Source organism: Megalops cyprinoides, chromosome 6 (assembly GCF_013368585.1).
Source record: "Megalops cyprinoides isolate fMegCyp1 chromosome 6, fMegCyp1.pri, whole genome shotgun sequence".
Lineage (NCBI taxonomy): Eukaryota > Metazoa > Chordata > Actinopteri > Elopiformes > Megalopidae > Megalops > Megalops cyprinoides.
Genome location: NC_050588.1, coordinates 10,804,705 through 10,825,429, shown reverse-complemented (window position 1 = coordinate 10,825,429; position 20,725 = coordinate 10,804,705). Strand labels below are relative to the sequence as shown.

Here is a 20,725-nt window from a genome sequence, read left to right as displayed (position 1 = left end):
AGAATGCAATAAATAGTCAAATGCAAGACTTTTGCAAACCTTTAGTTACTGGAGAGTGCAATTTTTTTATCTTTTGATTATTGAAAAGTATTATACATGATTTTTGGCATTCATACATCTGGCATAACCTTGCATAACGTATTGAGTAGTACATTAGTTAAATTTTCTGTGTGTGAGAATCCTGCAACAGCAGCAAGCTGTAATGGTTAAGGTAACAGTCTGATCAAATGCTGTTTCCCATAAACTGCATATTGTCTCAGCAAAACAAGAGTCAATAGAACTGAAATGTTCTGATCCCACACCTTGTTGGCCCTTCTACCAAAGTAAGAAAGGGTTCACAGTCAGCAAAATCATCCCACAGGTTCTCCAAGCAATGCTACTTGGACTCAGACAACCAGCCTACTTGTGACAGCTGTCCCCCTGGTTTCACTGGCCGCCGCTGCGAGAGGTAAAGCCCTGCTCCCCCGCTTCCTTCGCTCAAAGGGGTGATTGTTTTCCGCGCGGGCGCTCTTGGGAAAGCTGTCCTGGGTGTATGCTGAATGTGGATGCCCTTCTTCAGTTGGTTGGGTCAGGCTGGGGGCGAGAGCATGCCCGGTGTGTCACGTTGCCTTGTCTCTTCCTGTGGTGATCGATCACTCACGGGACACTGGTATGGGAGAAGCAAGCCTCAATCAATGCCACCCATTCCGTGCCATGCAAAATCCTTTACATGTCAGGCTCCCTCTTGCTGGGAGCTGCAGAAACTCCTGACAACTCCTTCTTAACTCTTGATTTAAGAGCTGCTTTGAGGGGTGTTTGATTGCTTGAAGTTGGCTGTCTTATTTTCAAGGAAAGGGGTGTTTTGCTGAAGGGGTATTCGGCTCCAAAAAGAACTGAAGTGTGTCAGGAACACTGATGTGCAGATTTACATTTACATTTATTCATTTAGCAGACGCTTTTATCCAAAGCGACGTACAAAAGTGCATATAGTGGGCAAACAACAGGCACAAGGGCAAGATGTGTACAGGTCATACAATGCAGATAGTGCTGAAGCTGAGCGTAAGGTCGGTGTAGCGAGCCAGAACTAATCTGATCTAGGATTACATATATTGACTATATTATGTATGGATGTGTGGAGCACTGCAATTAGTTAAAACTATGTGCCGAGGTAATCATACTGATTGGGAGTGAAAGCCAAAATGTGGTCTTGCTAATCAGTTTTAATATGCCCTAGTGAAAAATGATTTGTTGAAGACTGATTCTGATTACCCGAAGATGGAATATAGTTGGTATAGTTAGCATGGTAATGTAGTAACATAGCTGTTATAGTCAGTATTATTATATACATGAACATGGGTAGGGTGGGGAATAAGCACGAATATATTATATTGAACATTTGAATATGCTTTAAACCTAATATTGAGGTATAAGTTGTGAAAATAAATCTTACCTGGGTAATGTTAATGGTAAAGGTTAATGATTAAGCTTTTGTCTTCTTCCTTTTGTGATGTGTGATGTTCAAGCAACAAAGGTAGCGATCAAGTAGCAACCGTTTTTCTGTGGCACAATTTCTGCCAGTTGGAGATTATGCAAGAGATTTGTCATTTGCAGCAAGTGTTTCTCTGTCATTTGCTGAAGAGTTTATCCTTGTAGCTTTATCATGCAGGATCAGTTGTTATAGTATTTGACTTGCTGAAAGGTTAAAATTTTTGGAATCATTCTCTGCCCTGGCAATACCTGACACTGCAAAAAAATCATGTTCTTGTGCAACAAAATATCTTGGGAATAACACAAATCGCTTGCAATATGAAAATATAAGATTAATATTCTACAACATGGCATATATGATGAATAGAATGTCATTTCTGTTCAACATTCTTATGTGGTGTGAGGATGAAACTCTTAAACTCTTAAAATAACTCTTAAAATTACCCCGTTTTAAAACATTGATTGAACAAGATTGCTTTTTCAAATTATTTTGAAAAAAGATTTCCACTCGTAATCAAACCGCATTATCTGTGGTGAACACTCCCTCTGATAAAATAAAAATTCATATTTAAGAATGCGGAATCTATATTTTCATATTTGCCTGATTTGAGCGTGTCATTGCACAGGAGCATGATCTGTTTTCAGTATTCAGTCTTGCAGAAGCTGTTGGGTTGCTCGGTCTGTGTTTATGCCTGTGATATGAAAACATAGCTTGTTTTCGGGTGTAAACGTGACGGTGCTTTTTTCTGGAAACCATTTCCTGTCTTGTGCATCTTTGTGGCTCCTGGGGAGTGCAAAGATGGCTGCGGTGATTGGTGACTGGCGAAGAAAAATTGAACTCGCCGACATGTTTGCGGAAAGATGTGCTGACCTGAACTTCCTTGGTGTGTCCCTTCACCACAACCCGTCACTCTAAATAAAAAGGAGGGGAGAAAGAACCGTGAACACGTGCAAGGACCTGTCCCTGAACGGGAGGAATGAAGGGTTTATCCCGCTGGCATGCAGCGAAGCCGTCTACAACTTCGGCCACCAGAAGAAGGTCATGGTGGACGGCAGCGGCGAAGGCAGCCCCGATGAGGAGCACGGGGGCGGCCGCGTGACCTCCGGTCCCATCGACGTGGGCATTTCGAAGGTCCCCTCCCGCACCCTGCTCTCCACCACCATGCATAGCCTCCTCCCCACCAGGTGGCACACCACCCCGACCGCCCGCTCGGCCGCCGTCAGCTTCAACCGGACCGGCGTGCGTGTCCCCTCCCGCTCTACGCCCAGCCCACACACTCGCCACCACAGCTTCCAGTTCCTCCTGAGGCTGTCCATGAACAGCTTCAACCGGCGCATGAGCATGCTGGAGGGCAACAGCCTGGACGTGAAGGAGAGCATCCAGAGCATGCGGGCACAGCAGCGGCAGCTCAGCTCCCAGCTGGAGAAGCTCACCGATATGCTCTCCGCCTCCGAGAAGCGGGACAGGATCATGGAGCTGGAGAGGAACTACACCGACATGGAGGTCAGGCTGAGCCGGCTGGAGGGCAAGCTGGAGATCCTCATCGATGGCTTCACCGCCCTGGCTCAGGAGATCAACAAGCTCAAGCGCTCCAAGCACTTCTCCCGCTCGGCCCAGGAGCCACACCACCCGCCCTTGGTCACCACCCTCCCCGCGCCCGCCCTTGCCCTCACCACGCCTGCCGGGAGGACTCCCACAAGCACGGTCGCCGTGCGGAGGAGGACGACCACTTCGGCAAGCTTGTCAACGTCCACCAGCGTCACGACGCAAAGGACAGTGACTGCCCGCCGCCCCATTAAAAAGCACAACACGCCGGTCGCTCCAAAACGAACTGTACCATCCCAAACCATCCAATCCTCGAAAAGACGCAAATCAGCAGCTAATGGTGCCAAGCCCCCAGTGGCTACCACTACAAATCCTCCAACGATTAATGGTACTACAAAGCTAAACACACAAAAACATAGAAGTGGCCATAATGGTGGCAAGAGGAATAACAGGACAAACACTGCCTCAGAATCAGTTACAAAGACTTCTAGGGTGTTAAAAAAGCCTTCCACCACGACAGCCAAGGCTGTTACAACCACCACGCGCCTATCAAACAGAGCCAAATCAAGACACACAGGACAGGGCTTGGCTACCACCGCGTACCAGCTGGTACCACCATCCCATAAAGTCAAGCCTCCAGCTTCAGGATCAAAACCTTCTTCTAGGTCCAAGCTCTCAACAACAACCCCAGCCAAGAAGAAGAACCGGAATGGTTTCAAGAGTACTGCTCAGCCCAGTACTGTGCCGAGACCAGTCCAAGAACAAACTCCTACAACGCTTGCTCCAACGAAACCCCCCCGCTCAAATCGCCGTAAATCGAAGCAGAGTGACAAAGCACCGTCTCCCACATCATTTCAGCTAGTCCCTCCATCCCATAAAGTCAAAATCGCTTCAGAACATGTAACCGAGTCCTCAAAGCACACACCGACCACTGAATCAATGGTAACCCAATCCACTACCTCAGTGAAACCAACTAGGAGCCCTCCTCAAAGAAAAGGAAGAAATGGTACCACTAAACGTCCTGTTAGTCCAAAGAAAAAGAGACAACAATCCAGGACCAACGTCCAGGACCTTCTCCAGCTACTACAAGGAGAAAACCAGAAACCCAAGAAGAGACAGAAACAGAAAAAGGACCCCTCTATCCACATCATTTTGGGAAAACTTGCCATTCCTGTCAAAATCATCCCAAATTATTGATCAGTTTGACAAAAGAACATTCATCGGTATCTTCTAATTAAATGAGAGCCTGACCAATCATGATGTTCTTAAAGCTGGCTTTTCATTGTGCTCTTGGGCAATGAAAAAATCCATTCTTAAAGCTCAGTATGAAGGGAATGTTTTTTTCTGAGTTCTCTCCTGTGTCTTGTTTTATATATTACAGTTGCCTTTACCATCAGGAATGCTAAAGGATTATTAGGGACTGAATTGTGCAAGGGGAAAAGCAATTAGATGCATAAACCTTTGATTCTGAAATGACCAGCTGACTTAATTTTCACTGGATCAAATGGCCGGTGACCATATTACAAGGCTTTGTAATGCCTTCAAATACAGTGCATATAGTACTGAATCCTAATTGCAGTGATATTACCATTTAACATACTGTCCAATCACCATAGGACTACAGACTACAACATCTCATAGCCATGCTTTTGTTAGTGTACATTCACAAGTTACAATATTTCAAAGAACATTGCACAAGGAACCCATATAGTATAGTAAGATGGTAAATGAATACATTCTTTGCCAGTTACCAGTCATACTAGCTCCAGAGCTTTCCTACAGCTTTCAGCATTTGGCAAACTCAGTGGTAGCAACGACTGTTTTAACTGTAGTTTCACTGTACATGTTTTTGCAGAAACCATTTCCAAGTATTTCTGAAAGGCTCAAGAGGTGTGACATTGTAAATCTTTTTTTGTCTACCTCTGTGAGGTTCCTCCTTAACCATGCCAAAGTACACAGGTCAGACTACCTCAAATATGAGAAGTGTCTTATAAAGATGTAAACACCAAATGTCACAGTCTATTCACAGAAAAACATGGCTTTAACTAGCACTGCCACCAGTAATTTATTCAATGTATTCAGTATGCCTATAATTTGGTGTGATGTATAGTGTGGACACCTTAACTGCATTGACATCTCTGGACCATCTAGCACATTGCAGCATGTTCTGAAGTTTGTGACATTTAAGTGTAATGATGAACTAAATGGAAACATATGTACATACATACATGTGCAGTTCTAGTCTATGGCCACTGTGGACCTATGTGATGTATGTCTTTGCAAGCGAGGCAGTCTGGACTGCCTTCCTGGTGCTATGTAAATTCAGTTGCTTAAATTAATGCATTTTATATATTTTGTATGTTGTGCTACAGGACCAAATATTGTATCTTTTGTAATAAAATGATTTGTCTGGCAATGAGGAGTGTTCATTATATTATGTGAACGGGACAGTAAGTACTACACACACTGATTAATATAAGAGGTATCTGTTCATACAAGTGCTACATTATCTTGTATAGTCACAGATGATAAAGATGTGTATATAAATGTATACATATACATGTAAAGGTTTTTTTTAGTGATTGTTGATGTGATGTTAAATTACAGTGGCATACAAGAAACACTCAATGTTCTTTTTCCTTAAAGAATCATTTTTGTTCTGCCTCTTCTTTCACTGCATGGTGAGCATATCTTCGAGGAACAAGTGGTAGCTTTCTATGCTCACAAATGATGTTCAGACTGTGGAAAGTTATGTTCAATACCAACATGGGTCACCCCTTCCAGGGGCAAAAAGTCACAACAGATCATGAATATGACACATCACATGACATATCATTATGGAATCCTGTCAAAGCTGAAGATCCGAAATCAGAGGATCTACCGAACGAGGTAAGACACTCCCTCTGCGTACAGCTATGCCGTGTCTGTAATCAGACGTGACTTCAATTTGGTGAAGTTCTGGGAAGTTGGTTCTTGCTTGGGAAGCCACATCTGTCTTCCTCTGTTCTCAGTTCCTATGTAACATAATGATTGGAGGTGTTGCTGATTACTGACCCTCTGAAATAGACTTGACCTTATGTTTGCCTTCTGGTTCTTGTCCACATTCCTTGCGGGGCTTCAGCCTTGAAATCGACATCACCTTGTTGGTAAAGGGTTTACTTAAATTGAGCTGCGCATATTCAATTTCTGACAAATCGAACATAAGCGTTCAGTTCCTAAACTGACCTGTCATTTTTATGACCTATTGTATGTGCCTGGGATCTCTCTCATCACCCTCTTGCAGAAGGTGGTTTCAACATTTAGTAAATGTTGAATATTGTATCACTTGCCTGGCTTCCATCGTCTGAACAGTTATTGACTCACTGCCTCTTGCTGCATGTTTCCGTGGGAGGCTAAAACCCCTTACATTTTTTTTTTTTATTCAAGGAAAAATGTCTACTGTTTGTTCTCCATATCTGTGATTATGTGGGCATATGTTGGGTCCTTTGGGATAATCTGATACCCTTCCATGGGTGTCGCCTCTGGAGATCACAATAAGCACCTTTTGATTTGATCTCTTTGCTCTCCTCCTCCTTGGCCTGAAGCATAAAGGCTTGTGTTGACTCAGTCCTTCCTGTGTTTCAGGATCAAAGCACTCAGCAGCTTAGATGGCATTAGATGGATTAAGGAAGGAAAAGGGATGTCAGCCATTTCCAGTCGTGTGCCTACACCCTTTTCGTCTTAATGTTGCGTGATGCCCATGGTTGTGATTGTGGTTATACTGCACAGATAAAGGGAAATAGTAGTAAACTGTTTAAGGGCAGATAATGATTTTATCTGCTGCATTCGGATGGATTGTGAGATCCTATGACAAAGTGGGTGATGCACTGCACATAAAATAGGTTTTAAAGGATGCTTAGAACTGTACCACAAAACATTTCCCTACAGTTTTAAAGTTGTAGATTTAAAAACAGGGTTAATTTACATAGAAAACACCAACAATAATACAGTAACATTAACATATATTAAGTTATAATATTATATAAATTACACAATAGCTAAATACTATTTTAAACTAATGAAGTTTTTGCAGGCACTGTCTAACAAGGGTTAGTGGTTCCATCTCTGCCACACAGATCCACCAGTAAGAATGCCCCCGACTTTCCAAGCACACCTGTTTTTATTCTGTGTCCATTCAGAACAATCATGAACCAATCAACCAGTAAAAAGAGGCCGTTTCAATTACAGGAACACTAACAATAATAACGTATCCAAGCTCTAAAGCAAACACTGAAAAACTAACCAAATAAAAAATTAAACTGGGTAGCCATTGAAAGGAAATCATTCATTTCCATACTGAAGTTTATTCCAATTATTTTTTGCAAATTTGTATCGAAATTTTAACCAAACGAAATGCAATATTATCCCAACAAAAACTTTTGCAAACTTTTTTTTACAAAAGCTTTTGTTTGGATAATGTTGCATTGCTGGGTGTCATATTGAGTCTGTCTGAACAGAATTACTGAGAGGCACAACATATTATCTGACATGACAAACCTGACTGTTATATCTTTAAAAGACAACTGAGGACATTCATTGCAGGTTCTGGTAAGTTTGCATGAATGTAGTAATTACATTTACGTTTTAGGGGGTCGGCCATTGAATATAAGAAACTAATTTAACCATGTTAACCTACATTACCATTGTTATAGTAGAACAAAGATAGCTTAAATGACATATGTTTCACTGAGTCATTAAACCTTTATTTTTGTCTTTTGCTCTGCTATCTCTCTAGACAGGCTTATTACGATTGCTGTTCCAGATCAATAGCAATGCTATCTGAGGCCTCTATCTAGTCTAACTTCTGTACACTTCATACTTGACTTATAGCAAATATCACTTTTTTCTGTTACTTAACGGCTCAGCTGTTGCTGAAATACATTCAAGTGCTGTGTGGGAAACCAAAAATCAAATAATAATAAATGGATTTTTTAAAAAATGTGATTTTGATTTAAAATGTAATTCAACTTTAATTTTTCACTCTACATAACAAATAAATCACATTACATTGAGTGGATGCCCTGATGTTCTTATCTTATCATTCCAGGTGTGCTGCAGGTTACATAGGGAACCCAGTGCTGGGACAGCCCTGTATCATCAGCACGGGTACGTTCTCGATGCCGTTCCCGTTTAGCAGGCAGTCCAGACACTCGCCTCTGTCAGAGCGCACTGTTCCTGCTTTAACAGTGCCTTCATTTATCACTCCATCACATGCGAGCGAAAAGAAAATAAACACAAATGTCAAGTCCAAGAGAAGGAGGGAAAGGCCACGCAGCTGACCTTTATGGAGATGAATGCTTGTTGCCTTTTTGTCGTCATGAAGAGATGGTTCGCTAAGATAGTTTGGTGTTTTTCATAGTGTTATGCCATGCATGTGGAATTATATTTTGCCCATTTGAATGACCTGTCAAAAGAGCAAGGCTGTTGGCAAGTTCAGCCACAGTGCAGGTTGTTTGAACCCATAACCTCCATTTTACTTCTCCTTGCTTCCGTGTCCTACCTACACCTACATATACAGCTATCGCCTGGTCTCCATTGTCAGTCTACAGCACTGGATGGGCCATTCTGAAACATAAAAGCTTCAATAAATGGTAAAAATACATCTCACTTAAGTAGATGGTGAATGGTTGTGGACCACCAAAATTAAAGCCTGTATCAAAAAAGGAGTTTGTGTGACGGAGGTCTATAAAGTGCCTGCACAGGTATCTGTCCCTAACAGTTTGGCCCATGGTAGTCTAACCTGGCCAGTCTCCATCTACAGGGAACTGCAAAGCCTGTGACCCAAGAGGAAGTGATGGATGTGACTCAGATGGCACCTGTCGCTGCAAGGTAAGTAAGCAGAGATATTTATCTACTGATGGCCATGATCTGAGGCCATAGCATCTGATAGAGTCTGTGTCCACATGAAATGTGACCACAGATACATTTCATCATGCTAAAACAACCTAAGATATATATAGTTCCTAGCGTATATAACCATATATATAGCGATTTATATCGTATCCTGTACATAACATGTAGCGTTCATATAGTAATTTCAGCTATTTCATATGTTGATAGTTCATGTATGGTTAAATATTCGATATTTATTCAATAATATTAATGCTTATTTTATTAACACAATTCCTTTTACTATGGTAATCCTGTGAGGTTTTAAACTGATTTTTTGTTTGATTTTTGCATATGTTCTTAGCTGGAGTGACCAGCATAGTCAATTCTATCTGTACAATATTTACCACTACAATTCAGTGGATACAACCACAGTTCTCTTTCCAAGATTCAAACCTGAACCAACTAGCTTAATGACCACGCTCTTGCATGTTTGATGTCCAATGGTATGTCTTAGGGGAGTTATTAGGCTAAGGTCTGTCCTCTTGCAGACGCACACAGAGGGTCCCTCCTGCAGCTCATGTAAGCAGGGTCACTTCCACCTGAGCGCCGAGCACAAGGATGGCTGCCTCCCCTGCTTCTGCATGGGGGTCACCCAGCAGTGCTCCAGCTCCGCATACTACCGGCACCCGGTGAGTCTCGAGGGAAGCCGGGGGGGGGCTCTGGATCACTTGGTGTGGCGCACAGCATAGGTTTGAAAATCACCCTCAGATGCATAGAACTCATCCATTTCACATTTCATATGAAGAATTGTTTGTTCATGTAACTCTGTGAAGTGAAATAAGATGACCAACAACAGAGCGCTAACACAAGGGCTGTTTGCCTGTTTGCAGGGAGCCAGTAGAAAAAATATGTGATGTCTTACAATTTGGCTGACTAAACATGACTTTCGTGTGTCTGAGTGGGTTTTCCTGTTCTGAGACGCATTCTCTGGACCCCAGGTCTTGTCAGCCTTCACCCCAGGTGACTTCCAGGGCTTTGCGCTGGTGAACCAGCAGCGCACCGACCGCATTGCCACAGGCTTCACGGTGGAGGTGGACACCGACGGCACCCAGCTCTCCTTCAGCAACTTCGGCAACCTGCACCAGAAAGCCTACTACTGGCAGCTTCCTGAAGCCTACCAGGGGGACAAGGTAGAGTGCAAGGCCAACAACAGCCAAAAGCTTGGCCGCCCCCTTGCCATTTTGGACACAGGGCCAGGAGATCCAGTCAATATGTCATGAAACCCACCTCTGCTGCCTCTTTTCCGGTTTGGTTTTCAGTGCTCATGAAGCTTCCTCCTTCTGTCGCTATTCTGCAAAGCCAGCTCCATTCTCCCCTGTTCACCTCTTTGCTCTCTGAACATGTGATCTGTGTCTTTTTCTAACTCGTGATAGAAAGGGTTTACTTTGGGTACTCTTTGCTGGAACTTGAACACAGAAAACTTCATGATGCAAGTCTCTAATCTGATCACAGATATTGCTGTTCTTGGTTTTGTCAGGTCTGCATGGTTTCCCCTTCAATTGATATGAATATATTATTGTCACAGGAAGTAGGTGTTGCTGTGATGATCACTGTTCAGTGCAGTTTTGGTTATTCTTGAATGTTTTTAAAAGAGCTATAGAAAAGAGATTCATTAGCACTGTAAAAGCTTTTATTACCATTTATGCCAACAGACACAGGCTGTCATAGGATATGCTGTGTATGTTAGATATCTCAAATCCATATCCATGTTAGATATGACAGTGCAGTATAATACCAAATCAGAACGTTGTGGTGATGTCTCTCATCTTCACTTTTAGAGGGAAGCTTTCTTTGCTCGTATGAGGCGAGCACACAAGGTAAACCGTGAAGCTGCTTGTCTCCTGCACTTGATTGGGGTGATACTGACTGTATTAACCGGACTTTTATTTGGACTTTAGAAATACATTCTCTGTGAGCAGTTTTGTGGATCTGACCATTATTGGACAGAGGTGTTGCGGCTCTGTCAGTCTGCAGTGTACGGTATACTTACAGTTTTGACACCAGTAACACAACCCCACAACTTTTGTGTTATGTGATATGAATACTTGACTTTGCAGCAATAGAAGTACACATTTTTTTGTTGTGATGTGAGGTGTAGACTTACAGTTTTGACTCTGTAGTAATGGAAGTGCACTAGTTGGTGCTGAATGCTGTGCTGACTTTGAACATGCAGTGTAATTTACACCGATAATATGGGTTCCAAATCCCAAACTAGATCACCTGCTAACCTTTCATCTCTTTGGGTGTGGCCAGAACTGCAGTTTGTGTTGCTGTTTTTGAGCTTATTGTAGGTTAAACTCTATTTACTGTTTTGCTGTGATCAGTACAGGAAATCAGTACAGTTTTCACTAGGTAGAATTAGGCAGTATACCTAAACAATGAGAATATGTAGATATTTTATTCTTGAACATGTAGTTACATCTAGTTATTTTTAGTCATTATGAATTTTAAATGGCTGTGGAAAGATAGCAGTCATTCAATTACACAGTCCTAGGATGGAAATAGTAACGTGTGACATATAAAAATAAACAGTGCTCGGTTCATGTTCAGGTTTGGAGATTTACATGGCATGTAAATGACTTGGCACCAGATTTAGTCTAAGAGTTTACCCACCTGCCAATCAAACCAATTCAATTGTGCCAATTCAAAATACCACAATTACAATTTGTGTTTGTCTTAGAATGTTTCCCCTACAAAATGCAAAACACTCTGTGGTTATATAAGGAGTATGATTCATAATTAGGACTTTGATTTAACTTGGGGTTTAACCTAGGGTTGATTTGTATTTTATTATGTAAGGCAAAAATAATTGGCATGACCACTGAATGTGGAATAACCTAAAACATATCATAGGATGTATATAGATATTTTTAGTTTCTGAGTGCAGTACCCCCTTCAGCAGAGCTAAGTAGAAACCCATGCACCTAGCACTACTCCATGAAAAACAGTTCAGTTTACACAATAAGACAACTTTAACCTATAGTATCCTGTCTGTCTGCAGTGTTTGGAGCACTATTGAAAACGGACTTTGCTGGAAAAATTCAAAATGCATTTACCAAGTCATTCACCTACACTGAACACCTAGTTTACAATCTCACAGGAGCATGCTGAGTGTCTTCTCTTACACTGACATGAGGTGCATACAGTTTGTCATAGTTCTGAGGAGGAGGAAGTAATTTAAATTTGCTGGCCTCCATTTTCCATGTGTCCTTGTTATAAGCAGTGTTCAGTATGTAGGGATAATTTTCAGAATTCCATACAATTCTCTGAAAAGTCACTAGAAGCAAAGAGACTGAGAAGTTCTTCTGCCAATGGGAAACCAAGAGTAACAGAGATAGAGAGAGGGTTAAAGGGGTCTTGCTTCATCCATATAACTAGAAAGACCTTCCATGGACTGAGGAACAGATGAGGAAGAATGCGTCCGTATGGAAGTTAATGGATTCCGTGGGAAAAGGGGGCTACAGGTCTAAACGAGCCAGCAAGGTACCTGTGTGCTCTGAATGACTCGACTGTGTCGTGTATTTTGTTGAAAGATGTCCATCGGTGGCTGTGGTGTGCCATGGATCACCGTTTGTTAAATATTTAATGAGAATTTGACAGTATAATGAAATTAATTAAGCAAAAGTGCATGCTTAACATTTTTTTAAACCATTCAGTTAAATTAGTGGTCATGTAACCTCAGAAGGCATGTTTGTTCCAGGGAACTGAAGCACTGAAATGTTCCTGTTGTTGGAAACAGTCTTAGCCCATATCTGTGGGTCTACAGTATAGACTTTCTGAAGACCTCCTCTTGTGAGCATTGTGAGAAATCCAGGTTTAAATCTGGGAGTCTGTGTCAGTAAGTCTTTAAGAGCTCCTTTCTATCAATGTGCTAAATCATCACGGCATTAAGTGACTGTAGAATTCTCTTCTGGTTTACAAATTAGGCCCTTTGGATTTTCCCTTTAATTTTAAAGCAGCAAAAGCATTCAGATCTCAGTCACCTGAGCTCATAGTGTAGTAGGTCACCTGACAGTTTTGCCAAGTCTGGTTTTTAGCAACAATTGGCATTCTGCTGTTCTGGTACAGGGCTAGAGACCACTGTCCTGCATCAACATTTTCCTGTTTTGACGTGAAACTGTATTGCAAGAGCCAAACCGAAAAATTTCTATGACAGGCCCCATGTTTAAAAACATGGCCCTTTGGTCCTCATTTTGCCCATCCCCCGCCGCCCTACTCTGTATGTCTCTAAAGCCCTCACTGATTAGCTGGCCCCTATGTCACTCTCTCTCCTCTTCCTCAGTCCTCCAATGATAAGCGCCTGGACAATGAGATGTGGGATCTCAGTTCCAGCTCCTCCAATCAGCCTGCAGTCCCAGGGCCCCACTCCTCACTCACATCCTCCTCCTCTCGCCACCTTGGCCCCCCATCTCCGTCAGGTCTGCATGCCCCTGCCCCTCCCCTCTCCTCTATCTCCTCTGCTTCCTCCTTGCCCCACTCTCGCCAGCTTCGTGCCCCGTCTCACTCAGGTTTGTGCGCCCCGGCCCCTCTCTCACCCCTCTCCCGCTCCTCCTCTCACCAGCTCGGCCCCCCGTCTCACTCAGGTGTGCGTGCCCCTTCCCCACCCTTCTCTTCTCCCTCCTCCTCTTCATCTTCTTTGTCCCCGTCCCGTCACCTCGGTCCCCCCTTTCCCTCACCTGGGCGTGCCCCTTCCCTTCCCACTCCCCTGTCCCGCTCTTCCTCCTCCTCCTCTTTCACACAGGCCTCAGGGCCCAGCTCAGCATCTCAGGGCTACTTCTCTCAGCTCTGGAGCCCTCAGGTACCGTATCTCTGACCGTATATCTGAATCGCTCAACCAAAGGATCAGAGTCCTGCTCAAGAGCTCATCGGTCTCTCTTTCCCACGGGGGTGTTCACAGGGCAGGCGTTGGGCTCATCAGGGTGCCAACAGCGTCAGGCCATACGGCACCAGGCCAACCACCACAGGAAAGGTAGCCTGAGTTTGACACTCCACAGCAGTAGGAGAATGCCATCCTCAGTCATCCTTAAAAAAATAAATATACATATGTATATTTATATATAAATGTATATAGTTACTCTGATGTGTTAGGTTTTCATTGTTAGTCCACACCTTACAATAATAACATAAACACATTTCATGGTCATTTAGACCATCGTGTTTCTCAGTGGGTGTTCTGTTTGCATGTGAAAAGTGTGAAATTTTTCACTTGCCATCTTGGTTATATGTTCTCCTGTGGAGTGCACTGACTGCATGCTGTGAATAAGATTTTCTTTATAGACAGTAATTCTGGATCTCATTATGGACTGTAATACTAGAGCTCATTTACAGCCAGGCCATAAACCTTATATTGACCTCAGTAAGTCTTCATTTTTGCTCATAAACAGTAACAGGGAAGAATAATGAAGAAGCCAAGGGAGGGATCCATTGTTTGTGTTTACAACCTCATGTCATAAAAATGGGTTTGTTTTATTATGGCCTAGGCTTTTGTTGCTACAGAGCTGTATGTCAGTGCACAGGGCCTGTTGATGAGTTTTTTCTGAATGACACATTATCCTTTAGGTGCCACTTTGCTTCAATCACACACACAATAGCGTGATTACATAATAATGGGTCAAATGAGACATTCACAGGGAGCTATATGTATGTAACGTGTATGATTTTCTGTGAATGCACTAATTTATAAGTAAGAAAATGCAAGATAAGAGAATGGCAAACTGGCAACCCTTGTTGATGTACAAAAGTGGTATTTCACCTATGGACAGCCTAGTTTTGTGTTTTGGCAGTGCGTGCACCTTTGTGTCATCCAGTGTGGTGAGTTATCAGAGTGTGAACCCTTTCTGTTACGGGTCTCCCTGCTTTTGTGCTACTTTCTGCCTGCTTGTCTGCCCTGTGGATCCTCTTCTCTCTCTTTGTCTCTTTTTCTCTCTCAATCCTCTCCCTCCTCCTCTGCCGCAGTACGCTTTGGTCTACAAAGGGTTCAGCTTGCATCCTGAGGATGTCCTCTACTGGCAGCTCCCTCCAATGTTCAAAGGGGATAAGGTAACCGCTGCAGTATAGCCGGGCCCGCCCGACCACCCCCTCAGGGATTCAGTCTAACCAACGTGACAGTAACACAATCCCATAGACTTTAGTGCTTCTCATACAAGGTCAACGGAGGAGGATGAGGGCGTTAACTGCACACTGCGGTTACCCCCTCCCCCTCCCCCATGTAGATCTTTCACTCCCTCACCCTTTCAAGAGTGGGATGAGTCCCAGCGCGAAGGACAGAGTCACCCAGAGAGATCATGGCCATGCTGACTCTCTGGAATCTCCCATTCCATCTGTGCAGCAGGTGTCTTCCCCAAACGGTTGAGGGGGGAACGCTTCACCGAAGGGCACAAGGGCAGGGTCCCACACAAGACTCACGCGATCCTTGACCAACCCCCCCCCAAAAAAAAATCAATTCAGATGAATGGGACTCGAGAAGCATATTTCACTGCTCTCCATGCTTCATGTGAAATGGTGGTAAGTGATGATGTTGTATGTGTGGTACCTGAGCTTGAATCTGTGCTTGTCATTTGTAGGTGGGCTCCTACGGTGGGCGTCTGAGGTACACCCTCTCCTTCATCGCCAGTACCAGGGGAATGCCCATCGAAGACGCTGACATTCAGATCATTGTAAGGGCAGACTCCGTGTGACTCCATTTCCCAACAGATGTTTTAGGACCGCAGGAAACACAGAATGATAATATGCTGTGACAGTATATTCGGGCAGTACCCATTAGCTGTTACCCGATCCACCAACGCATGGTTTTATCATTTCAGATTAATCTGAATTTGCGTCTTTTCAGGGCAATGACATCACACTGGTGGCACAGCAGTCTTGGCAGAGGGCGCCGGGCACTCGAGAGTCCCGTGAATTTGAGATTGCCTTCAAAGAGGTGGGCTTGCCTTCATCTGTACTCATCCGTTCTGAACCTGACTCACAAAACGTCATTTTGACTCTGTATAGTAGGCATGAATGAGGATTTGCGAAGCCGTGGCTGAATTATTGCCACCATCCTTTTTTTAATTATTTCCACTTTTGGTGGTATTCCTTCAGTAATATTTCTTCCTGAGAATGTGTTTTTGCTGATGCAGTATGTTCATACTGTATGTATGTATTTCATGTTGCTCTAATTTAAAACGTGAACCATACTATGCTGATGTTTCAGTACTACCATACTGAAACATCAGCATGAATTTACAGAGCAGCGTGATCCAAAGTGTCATCCAGCTGAAAGGTAATGGTAAGGAAGCTGACCCTCTCGCTGTGCTTCATCCCCACCCCCGTCCCCGCCCTGCAGGAGAACTGGCGTCGCCCTGACGGGATGCCAGCCACCCGCGAGCACCTGATGATGGTCCTGGCCGACCTGGACGACGTCCTGATCCGCGCCTCCTACTACACGGACATGCTGTCGGCCAGCATCTCAGGGGTCAGCATGGAGGTGGCCGCCCCGAGCTACAACGGCCTGGGCCGAGCCCTGGAGGTGGAGCAGTGCCGCTGCCCGCCCGGGTACCAGGGCCTGTCCTGCCAGGTGAGCGAGCATCATGAGAACATGAGAGGTTTGATGACAAGAACATGCTGGGGTCATCATTCTGCCTATAGCCTGTAGAGTGTGTTTCATATTGTGGCAAACCTGGTCTTGACAGCTGTAGGGATACCTACTTCCCTGGCAAGGTATTCCATGCATTTGTAACTCTCTGAGTGAAAAAATACTTCCTAGTTTCAGTGTGTAGTTTCCACCTATGTCCTGTTGTTTTCCTAAAAGAGCTCACCTTGAGAAAAGCTTCTGTGTTTGATTTTAACAATACGTTGCAAACATCTCAATCAAATCCCCCCTGTGTCTGTTTTAGCTAAGACATAGCTTCAGGTCATGTGTTGGTCACTGATGATGTTCGGCTTGCACATACCAGTAATGTTCTGCAGTGCCCTTGAGTGAGTCAATCGACCTAAAATTTGGTTAGTGTGTACTGTTCTTTAAACTGGCTGTAGAAAGGTGACTCATTTCACATTGTTCAGTCATTGTTTTTGATCTAGTGCAATGGTGCGTATTTCTAATGTTGTCAAAAAAGAGCTGGTCCCATATAGAACCCATTTCTCTCCTCTTGAGGAGCGCTGTGGGAATTGCTCAGCTGTGTGCCCTGTTGCTGTCTGTGTGCTGTGTGACCTCTGACCCCTGACCTTCGTGTGACGCCTGCAGGACTGTGCAGCTGGCTACACGCGCACCGGAGGTGGCCTCTACCTGGGCCACTGCGAGCTGTGCGACTGCAATGGGCACTCAGACACCTGCCACCCTGAGACGGGCATCTGCACGGTACGGCCCACGCCGAGTACCTAACGTTCTCATCTTCACTCATGAGCTCACGAACACTCACCACTCACTCATGAAAGCAGTGTTTTCTCTGAAAAGGTTAGCAGGTTTTTGTTTATATAGACATATATATATATATATATATATATATATATAGGCAGAGCTTGAAGCATTAATTGCCCCCCCCCCCAAAAAACATTGTTTGTTTATATTTTATTTTCATATACTGAGTGGCATGTCAGTGTCAATCACATACACATTTTTAAGTGTTGTGGAATGGTTAGCTGTGAGCTGGTTGAGGAAAATGATTGGTGTGCTGAAAGGCAGAATTGTGATGTCACAGTTAACACAGCCTGTGTCTGTGTGTGTGTGAGTGCAGAGCTGTCTCCATAACACCATGGGCGAGTTGTGTGAGCTGTGCGCTCCTGGGTTCTACGGAGACGCCACCACCGGAACACCTGAGGACTGCCAACCCTGCGCCTGTCCACATACTGACCCCGACAACCAGTGAGCCTGCATACACACACACTGCATACACACACATATACACACACGCGCGCACACACACACACACACACACACACACACACACACACACACACATACACACACACACACACACTTCTTTATTAGTTGCTCCTACTTTTTGGACCCTCACATGTTCTGCTTGTAACTTCCAGGTTTTCCCTTACCTGTGAGAGCTTAAGTGCAGGAGGTTACAGGTGCACGGCCTGCCAGCCTGGCTACACCGGCCAGTACTGCGAGCGGTAAGACCTCCAGCCTTTAAGGGCAAAACTGGCACTGCCCCTTCCTGCCTTTTCCCTTCAGACTGGTAAGTCTTGTCTCCTCCTCCCCCAACAACAGCTGTGCTCCTGGATACGAGGGAAACCCACAGGAAAGGATCAAGTGTCGCCCAGATGGCAGTAAGTACTTGTGTTGGCAGCCAGAGAAACATCACAGATATTCTATTTGTTGGCCAGACGTTCAACTCGGTGTGCTCCACACCAAAAGCTGTGTATCTCTACGGTTGCTGCTATGAGTTTGCTCTGATTTTGTGGCTCATCAACGTTCTTTGAGGGGTATGATCTGAAGCAGAGCATCTACAGCCAGCACAGCCACGCAGTCAGTACCAGAAACTCCTCTTTCCAACAAAAAACCTCCTAGGCAGGGAAGTACAGAGGGTGAGGGATGCAGGATGTTCAATATCTAGAGGTGTATATGAGCTGGGGTGCAACAGGAGCTGAAAATGTGAACATTAACTTCTGGTCACCTCATTAAAAGCTTTGTATGTCTTTCAATGTGAGACTGAGTGATAATGTAAAATCATTAGTGCTAGAGCAGCGGCGGGAGGTGCACGTAGCAGACTGTAAATTTAAGTTAGCAGCTCTCAAAGCCACGCAAGGCCTTGACGTGTGTGTACATGCTGGCACCTCCATATGCAACTACATGATACAAGATGAGTTGTGCTTGGGTCTTGCCTGGAGCTGTGATGTCTGTGCACAGCAGTGTGCGCATGTGATCCTCCGTACGTGTCTTTCCAGGCGCCGCCTCCCTGGTGGTGAAGGTGCACCCAGAGAGGGTGGTCGTGGCCCAGGGCAGCCCCGTAACCCTCAGGTGCCAGGTGACCAGCTCCCCACCCCACCTCTACACCTGGTCCCGTGAGGACGGGCGACCAGTGTCCAGCAACGCGGAGAGACGCAGCTCCTTGCAAAGTACGCCGTCCCACAATGCTCTGCAAAGCTCAGAGAGTCTGTCAGGCAGAATATTTACTCCGTTGTAGCACATTGGATTATCTTTTTATTCATTGGATAACATCAGTGGTTCACATTTCATATATTGCTTATTAATACACTAGTATTTTTGCTCATTTTAATAACTTCAGATGTAGTATCTCTCCCAAGCCCACAGCGTGATTGCTTTATGTCGGGGCTCACAACTGCAACATTTTTGCAAAGTGCCCCTTGTCTTAACCACTGCCTGCTCAAGCCCCCTTGCCTTAATAGACCCGACATCCAGTAAACACCCCCTCCCCATCTGTGCCCTCCAGGTGAGGAGCTGTATTTCGCCAGTGTCCAGCCCATCGACGCAGGTGTCTACATCTGCACCTGCCAGGACCAGCGGCACACAAACAGGAGCCGGGCCGAGATTGTGGTCACCAGTATGTTTCATGCAAATTTCAGACTCATCTAAAAAGAGTTAAATATTAGATCGGTTTTTGTAGTTATCATTTGAAAATGCACATATGGTTGTGCTATTATGTAATAAGAGACAACATGTAGAATGTATTTGGATATGGCTAGCAGAGATCAGTTTTACATGTCAGGGCCATTTGATTTGCATAGTTTCCAGCTAAAGACTTCTCTCTCTCAGGGAACAGTTAAAAAAAAAGCCCACAAATGAAGATTCATTTCAGTACCTTTGTTATCTGTGCTTGCCCAGCTGGTTTGGCCAAACCAATTCAAGTGACAATCGAGGAGCCCAAAGCACAGAGCGTGTCCGTGGGATCAACGGTCACCTTCATCTGCACGGCCAAGAGCACGGTAACGTCATGAGCTGTCACCATGCAAGTCACCAAAAGGCCCTAGTGCCGCTCTCTTTACTTAATGGTCCTGGTCCAAATACCCTGCATAGCAGATGGTCAGAGTGCAAGGCAATCTGCAATTGATCACTCTTTTGCATCAACTATTGTTATAAATGAATGAATGCTTCATATTTATGTTTTTCCACTGCAGTCTAGGTGTTGGTTAAATTGCTTTCCCTCTTACAGATGCATATGTACCTTTTAATCTGAATGCAGGTTTATGTCAAGGGTAAGCTCTCTGCTCAAGGGTACAATAGCAGCGTCCACTTTTTTGATACAGAGTTCACCACTACGTACCACTCTGATCCAGAATGACTTATATAGCGTACAGTTTTTGCTATCCATTTATACAGCTATTTACGGAGACAATTTGGATGAATTACCTTGTCTAAGGGTGCAACAGCAGCACCCCCCATGATTCAAATAAGTCTTTTTACCACTACGCCACTCGACATATGACACCCTGCATTTAGCCTTTCTTTGCTCACTAGCCGTGCTCACAGCTTAGTTACTGTGAGGTACCATTATTGAGTGGGGCAGACTAGGAACCATTCTGCTTTGACGCACGTACCTCATCCACGTCTCACCAGTCCCCCGCGTACACCCTGGTCTGGACCCGGCGCAACAACGGCAAGCTGCCCAGCCGGGCCATGGACTTCAACGGCATCCTCACCATCCAGAACGTCCAGCCGGAGGACGCAGGCATGTACGTGTGCACCGCCTCCAACATGTTGGCCATGGACGAGGGCACAGCCATCCTCTACGTGCCAGGTTCGTGATCGTACCCTCCTGCGCCCGTCACCGTCCACCCCCAGCCTCCAGCCTGTGTGATGCAGAGCCTTTCCACCTGCGGGCCCCCCCCCCCCCC

General features: G+C 44.7%; 2 protein-coding genes across 2 annotated transcripts in view; both read left to right on the top strand.

The window, feature by feature from the left end:
* Positions 1 to 20,725, top strand: part of LOC118778949 (basement membrane-specific heparan sulfate proteoglycan core protein-like) — a 119,300-nt gene that overhangs the window by 62,967 nt on the left and 35,608 nt on the right. Inside the window, exons 29-50 of the mRNA XM_036530751.1 lie at positions 362 to 448; positions 2,392 to 3,301; positions 3,679 to 3,824; positions 8,100 to 8,158; positions 8,814 to 8,881; positions 9,433 to 9,573; positions 9,883 to 10,161; positions 13,227 to 13,362; positions 13,453 to 13,527; positions 13,768 to 13,913; positions 14,900 to 14,983; positions 15,508 to 15,600; positions 15,774 to 15,863; positions 16,269 to 16,499; positions 17,166 to 17,279; positions 17,656 to 17,783; positions 17,957 to 18,043; positions 18,141 to 18,199; positions 18,818 to 18,988; positions 19,324 to 19,434; positions 19,716 to 19,816; positions 20,448 to 20,628. Coding sequence (XP_036386644.1) covers positions 362 to 448; positions 2,392 to 3,301; positions 3,679 to 3,824; positions 8,100 to 8,158; positions 8,814 to 8,881; positions 9,433 to 9,573; positions 9,883 to 10,161; positions 13,227 to 13,362; positions 13,453 to 13,527; positions 13,768 to 13,913; positions 14,900 to 14,983; positions 15,508 to 15,600; positions 15,774 to 15,863; positions 16,269 to 16,499; positions 17,166 to 17,279; positions 17,656 to 17,783; positions 17,957 to 18,043; positions 18,141 to 18,199; positions 18,818 to 18,988; positions 19,324 to 19,434; positions 19,716 to 19,816; positions 20,448 to 20,628 — 3,497 coding nt within the window. The remainder of the gene's footprint in view (positions 1 to 361; positions 449 to 2,391; positions 3,302 to 3,678; positions 3,825 to 8,099; positions 8,159 to 8,813; positions 8,882 to 9,432; positions 9,574 to 9,882; positions 10,162 to 13,226; positions 13,363 to 13,452; positions 13,528 to 13,767; positions 13,914 to 14,899; positions 14,984 to 15,507; positions 15,601 to 15,773; positions 15,864 to 16,268; positions 16,500 to 17,165; positions 17,280 to 17,655; positions 17,784 to 17,956; positions 18,044 to 18,140; positions 18,200 to 18,817; positions 18,989 to 19,323; positions 19,435 to 19,715; positions 19,817 to 20,447; positions 20,629 to 20,725) is intronic.
* Positions 12,271 to 13,774, top strand: LOC118779993 (pectinesterase inhibitor 10-like). The gene is made up of 2 exons (XM_036532376.1): positions 12,271 to 12,427; positions 13,227 to 13,774. The coding sequence occupies exons 1-2, from the start codon at positions 12,350 to 12,352 to the stop codon at positions 13,755 to 13,757; spliced, it is 609 nt and encodes a 202-aa protein (XP_036388269.1). The 5' UTR covers positions 12,271 to 12,349; the 3' UTR covers positions 13,758 to 13,774.